At 46.6% G+C, this 14,489-nt stretch overlaps 1 protein-coding gene across 1 annotated transcript; it reads right to left on the bottom strand.

Annotated features, from left to right (window-relative positions):
• Positions 1-2,124: 2,124 nt before the first annotated feature.
• Positions 2,125-4,360, bottom strand: LOC138647705 (protein BTG1-like). The gene is made up of 2 exons (XM_069736924.1): positions 3,974-4,360; positions 2,125-2,731 (listed from the first exon to the last, which is right to left on the bottom strand). The coding sequence occupies exons 1-2, from the start codon at positions 4,089-4,091 to the stop codon at positions 2,388-2,390; spliced, it is 462 nt and encodes a 153-aa protein (XP_069593025.1). The 5' UTR covers positions 4,092-4,360; the 3' UTR covers positions 2,125-2,387.
• Between the last annotated feature and the right edge of the window lie 10,129 nt (positions 4,361-14,489).

Here is a 14,489-nt window from a genome sequence, read left to right on the forward strand (position 1 = left end):
TCTGCTGAAAGATAAGGCTGTGCAGCTCGACCCCTTTTTTTTCTTTTTTTCTTTTTGTCTTGGATCTTCACTCCTAACGCAATGTGACCCTAGCCTAAGGCATTTAGATACAAGGCTAGGGTAGCAGACCAATCCTTTATCCTTGGTTAATGAAATATCAGCCATTGGTTTAGTTTTAGGATGCTAACATTGCTGGCGGACCCAAGAGAACAGCAGCACTTGGAAGCCTTGATACAGACTTTGTATTGTGTTGGGTATCTTAAAAAAAGCTACAAGGTTTTCTAAAGATTAAAGAATTTCCAAAATCTCAGGATCATCTGCATGTTGTTCACAATAATGATATAACATCCTTTAAGGCATATTCCCCCTTGGAAGGCTCCTCTGGCAATTGGCTGGTCACTAAGTTCCAGCAATCAGCGGTTATGTGTTGAGAAAGAAGCTCAGTCACTGGTGTTCCGTTTCCGACAGTGGCACAACACGGAGACCAGACATTTCACTGTTCTCCTCCAAATCAGTGTGTGTCTGTGTAATGGAGGACAGATCCCTCAGAAACAGGTCCATCAAGGTTCAATCTACAACCTAACATGTTGATCCAGAGCAGTGTTTCCCAAACTCCAGTCCTCACGGACCCCACAGGTCATGTTTTCAGGATTTCCATAGTGTTGCACAGGTGAGACAATTCCGGATGCCTTGATGATACTTCCACTACTTGAGCAATACTAAGGAAATCCTGAAAACATGACCTGTGGGGTCCGTGAGGACTGGAGATTGGGAAACACTGATCCAGAGGATGGAAACACCCCATGAGGCAGATGCTAATTGCCCCATATTAGGAGAAAAATTCCTTCCCGAATCCACATATGGCAATCAGACTAGTTCTCTGGATTAATGTCCTATCACAGAATCTAGTACTATAGTTAATATTATGGCAGGGGGCAGCACGGTGGCTCAGTGGTTAGCAGCACTGGCTTCAAGTCCAACCAAGGACGACATCTGCAAGGAGTTTGTAGGTTCTTCCCGTGTTTGCGTGGGCTTTCTCCAGGTCTTCCGGTTTCCTCTCACACTCCAAAAACATGCTGATAGGGAATTTAGATTGTGAGCCCCTATGGGGACAGTGTCGATAACATCTGCAAAGCGGTGTGCAATTAATGGCGCTGTATAAGTAAGTAAAAGAAATAAATATAATTTTTCAAGAACAGGCCCTCTTTGTACTTGTTTAGTTAAGCATTACCACATCATGGGGCAGAGAGTTTCATAATCTCACTGCTCTTACAGTAAAGAATCCCTGCCCATGAATATGATAAAACCTTTTTTTTTTCCTCTACGCTTAGAAAATGCCCCCTCGTCACCATCACCGGCCTAAATGTAAACTTTTTTTTTTTTTTTTTTTTTTAAGAAAGATCTGTACTGTCCCCTCATATATTTGTACACTATAAGATCGCCCCTAAGCCTTGAACAACAACATGTTTGATAACCTGTCTTGGTAATGTAGTTTACCCATTCCCTTAATAGCCTTGGGTCTAAGGAGTATCGTTTCTCCTTATGGAGATTGATATGCCAGTGTAAGGAGACTTATTGGCCATGCAATGCTCCTCTGGGAAATGTAATATGCAACTGAGGAAAACAAGCATCAGATAAACCTCTCCTTCTCTTAGATCCTATAATGCAGAGGTGTCAAACTGCATTCCTCGAAGGCCGCAAACAGGTCATGTTTTCAGGATTTCCTTGTATTGCACAAGGTGCTGGAATCATTCTGTGCAGGTGACTAAATTATCACCTGTGCAATGCAAGGAAATCCTGAAAACATGACCTGTTTGCGGCCCTCGAGGAATGCAGTTTGACATCTCTGCTATAATGTATCTGGGCGTAAAGCTTCAGAAGAGCCTGAAAACAATGTCCAGTTTGTGAGATTACAGATATCTCAAACAAAGAAGAGAGGAAAAAAAAGAATTTTTACTTTTTGTTGCTGGCAAGACACTTCCCAGATGATGTGTAAGGAGACTTTATCGGCTCTGGATTTCCTCACCCTCTCTAGTCACAGCAAACAATGTGGCTTTATTAAGATCACATTAATCTTTGATAAATAATACGTCTCTTCCTTGAGAACAGTAAAAGAAGCCATAATAAAACATATGTTTTATTAAAAAGAGTCAAGGGTAATGCCAAAATATAAATTCTCTCTTGACTCAATATTTCATTTACAATATACAATTCCACATGGGGAGAAAAAAAACCTAATAAGCGCCTTTTACACCAAATTACAATTACTATGCCCCGGAGGCCTGGCAGTACTACAATTTAGGGTCTGTGTGCCGAGGAGGTCATCTAACTTCATGGAGACATAAATCATTGTACAATTCAGATGAATGTTCCTTTTAACTGTATATTTAACTAGAAACCGTCATCATGCTGTAGTTTTTGGACGGGCTGTGCCGTCCCATCCGAAGTGCATCTTTGCAGCTAGAGTGGGTCTCCAAAGGCTTGACCACCGCTGGTGATCCGTCATATAATACACAGATAGATCCATCTTCTCCAATGCGATAGGAAACTTCAAATGGGTCGACCCACATTGTCAGCTCACTGGGAAGAAGCTGGAACAGTCTCTGATGGCTGAGGCCAATATGTCCAGCCGCGCGACCTATCAAAGGGTCCATTTTGTGGTTGATTCTTAGACAGCGATACCCTGATCCTTTGCATGGAATCTGGGGAAACCAGTGATGTTTATAATGATCTGTTGGAGACAAAGAGGAGAAAGTGGGAGTGGGGAAGAGTAGGAGGAGAAAAGGGAGGGTTGGAGTTGAAAGGAGGTGGGAGAAGGGAGAAAAAAAACAACATTAGCAACTATTCATTACAATATAACTATTCAATCCTCGGACTCATTCTAAAATATATGGCAGAGAATTCATTCGCACCATCGAGATGAACCCTTCTGCATAAAGACAAGGGCCAAGTGAATTCTTGTAGGCCCTTGGCAGCTCTGACCAATTCTTTTGGAAGCTATAAACTGCAATGTTTTGTGTGCGGCAATCCATTAATCTAGATCTACATCTCCTCAATCAATATGGATCAGCGGAGAGTTTTCATAACAGGAACACTGCAGAAGTCCGAAGACAAAGAGACAATAAAGGATCTGGGCAGAAACTAGGTCAACGTCATAATGCAAGCAAAGTAAATGATGGCTACAAAATACAGCAAGTCTATGTACAAAATACAACAAGTCTATGTACAAAATACAACAAGTCTATGTACGAAATACAACAAGCCTATGTACGAAATACAGCAAGCCTATGTACGAAATACAGCAAGCCTATGTACGAAATACAACAAGCCTATGTACGAAATACAGCAAGCCTATGTACGAAATACAACAAGCCTATGTACGAAATACAACAAGCCTATGTACAAAATACAACAAGCCTATGTACAAAATACAACAAGCCTATGTACGAAATACAACAAGCCTATGTACGAAATACAACAACTATATGTACAAAATACAACAAGTATATGTACAAAATACAACTACTATGAAAAATACCACTAACAAATACAAAATACAATACACATCTACTATATGTACAAAATATAACTAAAATACAAAATACAGCTACTAGATATACAAAATAGCACTAAAAACAATATACAGCTACAATGTGATGTGTACAAAACACACCATACAGCTACTATATGTACAAAATAGAACAAAAAAACAAAATTCAGCTACTAACTATACAAAATACCACCAACACACACAATATACAGCCACTAACTACACAAAATACTACTAACAAATACAAAATACCGCTACTATATACACAGAATACAACTAACGTCAGCGTTCTCAATGGACCATGAAGCCAAATCCAAGGCATCGATGATCTATGAGAATGAGGTCTGCGCCCACAGAGGGACAGAACACAGTGTAGAGAACGTCATAAAGTCCTGAGCATTGTACAGCCGCTCGGCTCCTCACCTCTCATGGACTCCTGCAGGGACTGGCAGAACCGCTGCAGCTGCTGCTCCTCCAGGAGGCCGCTGTGTGTGAGGAGCCTGGTGAGGAAGCCCGCAGCTGTGGAGATCTCCGTCTTCATGGTGCCCTCAGGTTCCTGCTCCAGACCGTACAATCAGTGGGTTCTCTGCGAGGGTCTCTCAGCTCTTGGGGTTGGGGGGACAATACTGGACATTAGTGGGGGGCTGTGGCCCAGGTCTCGGGGGGTTGCTATAGGGTCATTAATCTCTCTTCTTCACCCTCCCTCCAGGCCCCGTGCCTTATTCTCTGGCCTCAGCGCCTTATGGTCGCAGCTTTCCGTCTGGACGACAAGACAGCCAGAAGCTGATAGCAGCGTCCACAGCCGAGGGGAAACAAGAGGGGGCGGGGCCGCGAGGAGCCACGCCTCTGTGACGTCACAATGGAACCGACTCAGCACGTCCGCACAGGTTGTTACAATGTATAAATAAACAAACGAAACGTCCCGACACGTCACGGGCGAGGAGTCTGCCTAGCAACAAGTGGGAGTGGGTGGCGGGGAGGGGGAGTCTGCTTAGCAACAGGTGGAAAATAGGGTGAACCCGAGCAGCAACTTCCTGCAGAAACTTCTCCCAGCACCACGCTCATGACCAGCCGTGTACCCTCCAGACCGCTATGTGCCCCTCCTGCCGCCGAGCAACTGCTGCATTCAGAGGGGGAGGAAACGCTGAAAATACCACCTATAGGTACAGCTATGGAAGATTCATAGAGGAATAAATAGTGTAACGGCAGGAGATGCAAGGAATAAATAATACCGGAGGAAGAGGAAAGAGGAGTGATAGAAAGCTAAAGAAGGCTTCAGCAGCGAAGGACTGGAGCTTAGGAAAGCTGGGTGGTGGACCTGGGAATGGAGGCTTCAGTGGAGGACTCGGGAAAGCTGGGTGGTGGACCTGGGAATGGAGGCTTCAGTGGAGGACTCGGGAAAGCTGGGTGGTGGACCTGGGAATGGAGGCTTCAGTGGAGGACTCGGGAAAGCTGGGTGGTGGACCTGGGAATGGAGGCTTCAGCGGAGGACTCGGGAAAGCTGGGTGATGGACCTTGGAATGGAGGCTTCAGCGGAGGACTCGGGAAAGCTGGGTGATGGACCTGGGAATGGAGGCTTCGGCGGAGAAGTCGGGAAAGCTGGGTGATGGACCTGGGAATGGAGGCTTCAGCGGAGGACTCGGGAAAGCTAGGTGGTGGACCTGGGAATGGAGGCTTCAGCGGAGGACTCGGGAAAGCTGGGTGGTGGACCTGGGAATGGAGGCTTCAGCGGAGAAGTCGGGAAAGCTGGGTGATGGACCTGGGAATGGAGGCTTCAGCGGAGGACTCGGGAAAGCTGGGTGATGGACCTGGGAATGGAGGCTTCAGCGGAGGACTCGGGAAAGCTGGGTGATGGACCTGGGAATGGAGGCTTCAGCGGAGAAGTCGGGAAAGCTGGGTGATGAACCTGGGAATGGAGGCTTCAGCGGAGAACTCAGGAAAGCTGGATGGTGGACCTGGGAAAGGAGGCTTCAGCGGAGGACTCGGGAAAGCTGGGTGGTGGACCTGGGAATGGAGGCTTCAGCGGAGAAGTCGGGAAAGCTGGGTGATGGACCTGGGAATGGAGGCTTCAGCGGAGAACTCAGGAAAGCTGGGTGATGGACCTGGGAATGGAGGCTTCAGCGGAGAACTCAGGAAAGCTGGGTGGTGGACATGGGAATGGAGGCTTCAGCGGAGGACTCGGGAAAGCTGGGTGATGGACCTGGGAAAGGAGGCTTCAGTGGAGGAGCAGAGTTTAGGAAAGCTGAATGGTGGACCTGGGGATGGCTGCTTCAGCAGAGGATTTGGGAGACTGATGGTGGGCCTGGGAAAGCTATAAAAGATTCTTCAGTGGAGGACATGGGAAAACTGGGTGATGGACCTGGGATAGCTGGGAAAGGCTGCTTTAGCAGAGGAATTGGGAAAGCTGGGTGGTAGATCACAGAAAACTGGGAAAGGCTGGTGAACTGGATCTCTTGGAACAGCTAGGTAATAAAGCTGGGACAGGCTGAGTAGTGGATCCCAGGAATCTCAGAAATCTGCTTTACTGGAGAGTTCTGAAAACCTGAGTGATAAAGCTGGGGAAAGCTATTTCAGTGGAGGACTCAGAAGCTGGGGAATCTGCATAAGTGGAGAACCTGGGAAAGCTGGGTGGTGGACTTGGAAAAACTGGGGAAGGCTGCTTCAGTACATAACTCCAGAAACTGGGTGTTGGACCCTGGAAAGCCATGGAAGGCTGCTTCAGTGGAGTTCTCGGAATAGCGGGGTGAAAGCTAGGAGAGGCTGGTAGGAAAGCGGGGGAAGGCGGTTTAGTGAGGGCCTTGGGACGACATAGGAGATGACCATCCATTATGGTCTATTGCCCATACATCATAAGACGAGAAATAAAAGTGACATGTGAACAGCCTATACCTGTTATAATACGTAAAATGGCACAATTCACCAATTCAGCTGGATTGTGTATATGGAGTTCTTCACTATCGGGTATTGCCACGCTTACATGATATATTAGAGCTGTCTCCTCACTATGGGCCCTCCAGACACTATGAAGGACCCTCCACGTAGGTGGTTGGGTGGTACCTAAACATTAATGTTTTCATTAGTTTCCTCCCACACTCCAGAAACTTACAGATAGGGAATGTAGATTGTGAGCTCCAATGGGGACAGAGCCGGCGATGTCTGGAAAACACTGCAGAATACGATGGTATATAAGCAAGTACAATAATTAAAAACACATTGGATATATTGCCTTGTTGTGCCTAACAGAAAACTTAGATAAGTAAGTTTCCATTTGACTAAAATTTTCCCTACAGATGGATACAATTGTAGGGTGCAGAATTGTGAATAAATCAATATCCTATTATTATTAGTAATTTAAAATACGATTACAAAAAATAAGCTAAGCAAATGGTTAAATATCTTTTTTTATTACACACAGGTATGTACATGGCTATAAAATGTCTACACACCCCTGTTAAAATGCCAGGTGTTTGTAAATCTGTTCACTCTTCTTACAGTAGTGCTCCAGATGTGTCAGATTGCGAGGGTATGTCCTGTATACAGCGCCATCTTCAGGTCACACATACATTGTCAATAGGATTCTCTTCTGGGCTCTTTTGTGGGCCTTTCAAAAGCTTTGATGTTCTTCTGGTGAAACCATTCTTTTGTTAATTTAGAGGCATGCTTAGAGTCGTTGTACTGAATGATGAAATTCCCCATGTTCAGCTTTTCAACAAAGGCCTCAAGATTTTGATGCAAAATTGACTGCTATTTGGAACTGTTCATAATTTCCTCCACCTTGCCTAAAGCAAGCACCAAATTATGATGCTGCCTCCATCATGCTTCACTGTGGGTATGGTGTTTTTTTGGTAACGTGCAGGGCTAGCTTTTGTGGGTATTTTTTCACATGCTTTTGGAAGACGATGTAAGTTTTGGAAAAACATAGCTAGGTTTGGATGTTCTTCTTTGTAAGAAAAATCTTTCATCTTGCCACCCTATCTCACAGGCCAGACATATGAAGAATACAGGAGAATGTTGTCACATGCAGTACTCAACCAGTACTTGCCAGAAATTCCTGAAAACAATGTTGTTGTAGGCCTCTTGGCAGCCTCACAGATCAGTTTTCTTTTTCTATTTTCATCCATTTTGGAGAGAGATCCAGTTCTAGATAATGTCACTGTTGTGCCAAATTCATATAATGCCTTGGAACATTTTATGTGTTGCTACCTTTCTCTCGACTGATAACTTTCAACAATGAGATCCCTTTGCTGTGTTGTAAGCTGTTTACGGACCATGACTTGCGCTGTGGAATACAACTAAGAAAATATCAGGAAAATCCTACTAAAAAAAAGCTAAACTTTATATGGGCTTAGTCAGAATCACTGTAAATAATGGACTACCTGAATTTAAATGTGATGATTGGCTAATTCTGAACACAACCATATCCCCAATAATAATAAGGCAATCTTACCTTGTGCAGGCATGTACTACGGAGGACAGAGAATGAACTTCAATCCAATATTGCAGCCAGCATGCAGCCAGCGGGTAAGGAAAGGGTGAATCAAACACCCAAAAACCCCGCCCCTATGGCTGAAGATTGTTCCCTCCAAATTCAGGTGACGGAGTCCCTTTAAAACCTCTGTACATGGCATTTTCAGACCACATTGCCTTCTGCTAGACTCGCTAGGGAGAGTTACAAACTTTAAGGGCTCATGAACATTCCGAGAGTTTGCAGAGTTTTAATATCATACCTCAGTATACCAGTAATTGTATAATGGAGCTTTCTATGTTATTTTTGATTCTGTATGATTCTCGGCAGAAAAACAATGATATGGCAAACTGCATTACATTGTGCATTTACCATACTTATTTCTCCCTGCAAAATGCACATAAATTTATATAATTTATACAATGTGATTTTCTTGATTTTATTTTTGATATTCTATCTCTCAATGTTAAAATTAACCCACCCTTAAAATAATAAACTGTTCATGTCTTTGTCAGTGGGGAAACTTCCAAAATCAGCAAGGGGTCAAATACTTATTTCCCCCACTGTTTAGGCCTTGTCTTCAACTCTACCAAGTGCCGCAGAAGCTGGCGAGATCTCTGACCCGTTCTAGTGATCGGCTTGGTAAGAGGTACACTTTATGAAAATGGATTCTAATTGTAAAAGGCCAATATCATATGCTCATAATATGACTGCATTGTAAAACGCATATAAGTGTATTAAGGGAATTAACCTAAGTGGTCTAATAAGTGGGTTGGCGACAATCTTGTAATGTTCGTCTTTTGTGCTTCTTTGTATTTCATTTTATTGCCTATAAACATTTTACATGGTCTGTAGTTACATTGCAGCTGATGTTGGGTCATCTCGTAGGTTTTGCTTTACATCCCTAGGATGCCTCATACAGATCATATGTTAATCAATGGTAACATTACTGGTGGTGACGATACTGGCTGACCCAACAACCAGCGTGCTATCCCATGTGCATGGAGTGATGCAGAGGTGCACAGACTGCACCGATGTCCATGTTACAGACCTCTAGGTACTTCTTGTGCTACTATTTGGTGCCTCCATCTTGGTTGCATTGTAGTATTTCTGGAGAAAATTATACTGTAAAGGCAAACTGTCAGGCCATGTTCACATGTTCAGTATTTGTTTAGTTTTTTACATCAGTATTTGTAAGTCAAAATCAGGAGTGGAACAATCAGAAGAAAAGTATAATAGAAACATATGCACCACTTCTGTATTTATCACCCACTGCTTGTTTTGGCAAAATACTGACCAAATACTGAACGTACGAACATGGCCTAAGTAGAAGCCTTCCATGGACAGGCTTTGCACAAGCCAATCCGCTTAGTAGGTCCCATGGGAACTATAGCCTTCACCCTTTAACCCCTATACACGGATCTGGACTCATGCAGGGCACCCTGGGTTATGTCCACAGAGAGGCTACTGGCCCGGAGGATCGAGCTGGAAGAATGGTCGTGATGTCAGATCGAATCCAGGAGTTCGAGGTCAGGGTCAAAATTGAGAACCTCAGAATACAAGCCAAGGTCAGGAACTAAACAGTGAGACACCAGAAGCAGGACTAAAAGTCCCAGCCAGAATAATGTAAAACAGGACCACATCTGTATACCACAGCGGCGTCCGAAGTGCAAGTGTGGCTCTGCTTAGTGGCAGAGTGATTGAATGTATGTAAACTAAAGACAGGCTGAGAATCGGTCAACAAGCATTCGAAGGAACACTCGTTCCTGGTTATTGTCCCGTGTAAAAACACTCATTCATCGGGTGATTGGATTGATTATGTCGGCATAAAAATCATTGCTATCGCCAGCAGGGCCGGCGTCAGCACCCGGCACTCCGGGCAAATGCCGGGGCCCTGGGGAGAGAGGGGGGCCCACTTACAGCTGGGAGAGCAGGAGATAACATGCTCTCTCCGCCCACAATGTCACTGCTGGCTGCGTTCTCTTAACCCCTATGTGCCAGCTCTGACACAAGCATCTTCTCACTCAGTCAGTGCAGCCAGGCAGGCACACATAGGGGTTAAGAGAAGGCAGCCAGTGTGACATTGTTTGTGGGCGGAGAGAGCACCTTCTCTGCTCTCCCCCCTGGGTGGCTGCAGACAGTGCTGAGCTGAACTTATCAGGCAGATTCCGAGGAGCTCCGTCTACCAGTGCCTGAGTGAGTGTTATGGTATCCAGCAGTGGTTGCAGCTGTGGCTCAGTCTGCTGCTGTCTGTCTCCGCTGCCTAAAAATGTGGGTGATGTCTGGAGGAGCAGCTGGTGGGGTGCAGCCTGTAGCCACCCAGCTCTCCCAGAATACATGCATGCTGCACCAAACCTGCACCAGTGGGATAGGAAGAAGCTTAACCCCTTCCCATCTGTATGAAGGTTATTGCTAAACCTTAAAGATAACAATCCGACCCGCATAAATGGGGTTAACCAGATGCCAGGAGGAAGGGGAGCTGCTGCCATGGATAAAACTGAGCTTTGGGCTGTACATTGGGGCCCCGTGGCCCCAGGCTGGTGACTGGAGGGACTCTGCCCAGTGCTGGCATGTGGGTGATTTCTGCTCCGGAGTCTCAGCTTCTCTCCTCCAGGTCACACTGTGCAGTCACAGCAACATTGGTTGTCTCTGTCCAGGTCCCAGCAGCTGCCACTGCTCCCACCAAGGACATGGCATCACTTAACCCTTCCCCTGCAGCCACCGGCAACAAATACACATTATTCCTTGATTAAATCAGGTTCCAACCCAATAGAGGAGCAGACATTTCCTGCTGCCATTAGGGTCCGGGAGGGGGTGACATTGGCTGCCCTGCTACTCTGTAGTGGGGGGTGACAAGTGTAACATGGGGTAACGATGATGGAGAAATGCACAGGGTAATAGTGAGCGCGACAGAGGGCAGTGTATGGTATGGAGCAGTCAGGGGGTGGGCTGCAGGATCCCCCCATACTGTACATGACTGCCCGGGACAGGGAGGCGTTTAATGAGCTTCTAATGACGAGGCACTAATTGGGTCATTAGGGTTTGTGGAAAGGATTCAGCATCAGGTCCCTCATTAATGCCCGAGCCGCCTGTTACTTTGTAGCACAGATCTGTTGGGGCCGCAAAACCAAACAACGTTGTTTATGTAGAAAAGTCTTTGTTTCATAGAAAAACTCAAAACAGAAAAGCACCTCTCCTGTATATATACACTGCACAGCACCTTTCCTCCTGTATATATACACTGCACAGCACCTCTCCTGTATATATACACTGCACAGCACCTTTCCTCCTGTATATATACACTGCAGAATTTACAATAGCTGTCACTCATGTAAGAAGTGAAATCTGGCATTGTACTATACATTTCTCTGCCGTATCTCTGCATCATAAATCGGGGTATGTGTTAAAGGGGGGGCCCACTGAGACTCTTTCGCCCAGGGCCCCCGAAAACCTGGAGCCGGCCCTGATCGCCAGCACACTTCCCGTCTACACGATGTAGCATGCTGCCAATAACATGAGGATGTATGGGGACAGAACAATCGCACTCCCATCGGTTTTGTTCCTATCAGTAATCATCATCCAATGTAGATAGGTAGTAAACAAGCGCCCATAGACTTGACGAACGGCGCTCGTTAATGGACCGAGATTGGCCATAGGGGACTCACATACAGGTCTGCTATTCACTTCACTCTACACCTTTATGCATTTGCTCAGGATTAGTGATAGGCAAACGTGTAAGGCAATCTTGCCTTGCGCAGGCGTGTACTACGGAGGACAGAGAATGAACTTCAATCCAATATTGCAGCCAGCATGCAGCCAGCGGGTAAGGAAAGGGTGAATCAAACACCTGAAAACTCCGCCCATATGACCCAAAACCAGTCCCGCCAAATTCAGGAGACAGGTTCCCTTTAATGGGAGATAAGTCTGGAGATACTGCAGGCCATGGTAGCACATTTAGGCCATGCAGGCTGCTCACAGTAGCATGTGAAAACCAGTGTCGAAAACCAGTTCCTGGGACACCTTGTAAAAATGGTCATACCACTGTTTTCACAACCAAATCAATGTAACACCCAGGGGTGGATTAAGGGTAAAAGGGCCCCGGGCTGTTCAGACACTGTGGGCCCCCCGGTCATGTGACGGGGTCATGTGATGGGGTTATGTGACCGAGTCATGCGACGGGGTCATCATATACCTGAACCCAGATTATTCCAAGAAAATAGTTGCTGTGTGAAACTATAACCTATCAAACATCCATTGATCTAGTCAATTTACCCTTCAGTTAGGAAGAAAACAAAAAAACAATACTATCACCATAAGTGCCAGTATTCACAGGAGAACTGTACTTAGTATGCAGTGTCTGTGTACAGGTAATACAGTGATCACCGGTGACATTATACACAGAACCTCTGTATATAGTATACAGTGTATAGTGTCAGTGTATAGGTAACATACTGACTCACCAGTGACGCCTCTAGGTGAAGTCCTTCATCTTTCATCCAGCACAGACCTCCATCACTTCATCCAGCCAGGACTCGTCTCTGCAGGAAATAACACAGTTATCTCGAGCGCCGCTTGCAGAACACATTACTTAATTTTTCCCAACTTCTACATTACACCACATGAGGAAAAAGAGGCGACATAGTGTCACTCTACACAGTAACAGGACCGCCCCCATTTAAAACAGTGTCCTCAAAATATAAAATAAATACATCACTGCAGTAATAATATCCCTTAATTAGACCCTATGGTAATCCCCCATCCTGCCCGTGTATCTCATTTCTGGCTCCAGCCATATGTTCTCCCATCCTGCCCTCATGAGTATCCATTCTGCCCCATATGATGTCTCCATCCTGCCCCATCATTCTCCATCGTATCCATCCTGCCCCATGATCCTGCACGATCTGTCTCCATTCCTGCCCCATATCTTTCATTCTGCCCCGTGTCTCCAATCATGCCCCGTATCTACATTCTGCCCATGTCTCCAATCCTGCCCCATCTGTCTCCAGTCCTGCCTCCAGTGTGTCCAGCATCTCTGCCCCAGTGTCCAGCATCTCTGCCCCCAATGTGTCCAGCAATCTGTCCCAGTGTCTCCAGCATATTGCCCCCAGTGTGTCCAGCATATTGCCCCCAGTGTGTCCAGCATTCTGCCCCAGTGTGTCCAGTATCCTGCCCCCAGTGTGTCCAGCATCCTGCCCCCAGTGTGTCCAGCATCCTGCCCCCAGTGTATCCAGCATCCTGCCCCCCAGTGTGTCCAGCATCCTGCCCCCAGTGTGTCCAGCATATTGCCCCCAGTGTGTCCAGCATATTGCCCCCAGTGTGTCCAGCATATTGCTCCCAGTGTGTCCAGCATTCTGCCGCAGTGTCTCCAGCATATTGCCCCCAGTGTGTCCAGCATATTGCTCCCAGTGACTCCAGGATCCTGCCCCCAGTGTGTCCAGCATCCTGCCCTCAGTGTATCCAGCATCCTGCCCCCCAGTGTGTCCAGCATCCTGCCCCCAGTGTGTTCAGCATATTGCCCCCAGTGTGTCCAGCATATTGCTCCCAGTGTGTCCAGCATTCTGCCGCAGTGTCTCCAGCATATTGCCCCCAGTGTGTCCAGCATATTGCCCCCAGTGTGTCCAGCATTCTGCCGCAGTGTCTCCAGCATATTGCCCCCAGTGTGTCCAGCATATTGCCCCCAGTGTGTCCAGCATTCTGCCGCAGTGTCTCCAGCATATTGCCCCCAGTGTGTCCAGCATATTGCTCCCAGTGACTCCAGCATTCTGCCCCAGTGTCTCCAGCATATTGCCCCCAGTGTGTCCAGCATCTCTGCCCCCAGTGTCCAGCATACTGGCCCGGGCCCCCCGGATTGCTGTTCACAATATATAAAAAAAAGTTCTCCTCACCTGTCCACGCTCGCTCCTTCGGGGAAGCTCTCTCCTCGCGACTGACAATGACATCAGACGCCGGCGACGTGCACGCTGCGGCTGATGTCAGCTGCCAGCCTCCGATTGGCTGGCGGCTGTTAGCTATTGACGTGCGGGCGCGCACCCACACATCAATAGCGTTTAACTGCCGCAGCGCCGGTAGGGGCCTGGTGAGCAGATGAGACAGGGCCCGATGCGGGCCGGGGCGGGCAATCTGAGCGGTAGCCCAGGGCCCCCCACACCACTGGGCCCTGGGCTCCCGCCCTCATTGACCCTATTATAATCCGCCCCTGCACATGTTGCTCGTACTACTAAGAGCAGTTTGCATTTTTTCATCATTTGCAGACTAGTAACACGTCTTTCCATCCTGTGAACTCCATAATCCCAAGACTTTTCCTTCTTGGTGTGAAAGTTCAATGTTCAGGCATCTGTATAATGAATTCTTATAATCTCCTTTACGGAGAATGCCAATTGAGTAAATTATATGAAAGTTATATTATACTCGTATAAACTGATCTGAAGAGGTTTGCAAAGAATGTAAACTCAGAGCAAACATTTCCAGGAGATT

This window comes from Ranitomeya imitator, chromosome 8, assembly GCF_032444005.1.
Source record: "Ranitomeya imitator isolate aRanImi1 chromosome 8, aRanImi1.pri, whole genome shotgun sequence".
NCBI classification, from domain to species: Eukaryota; Metazoa; Chordata; class Amphibia; order Anura; family Dendrobatidae; genus Ranitomeya; species Ranitomeya imitator.

Bases quoted from the DNA above. Each gene is read 5' to 3' on its own strand.
- LOC138647705 (XM_069736924.1), bottom strand. From the start codon at position 4,091: ATGAAGACGGAGATCTCCACAGCTGCGGGCTTCCTCACCAGGCTCCTC. The intron at 2,732-3,973 runs GTGAGGAGCCGA...TGTCTCCAACAG, and splicing joins CCTGCAGGAGTCCATGAGAG to ATCATTATAAACATCACTGG.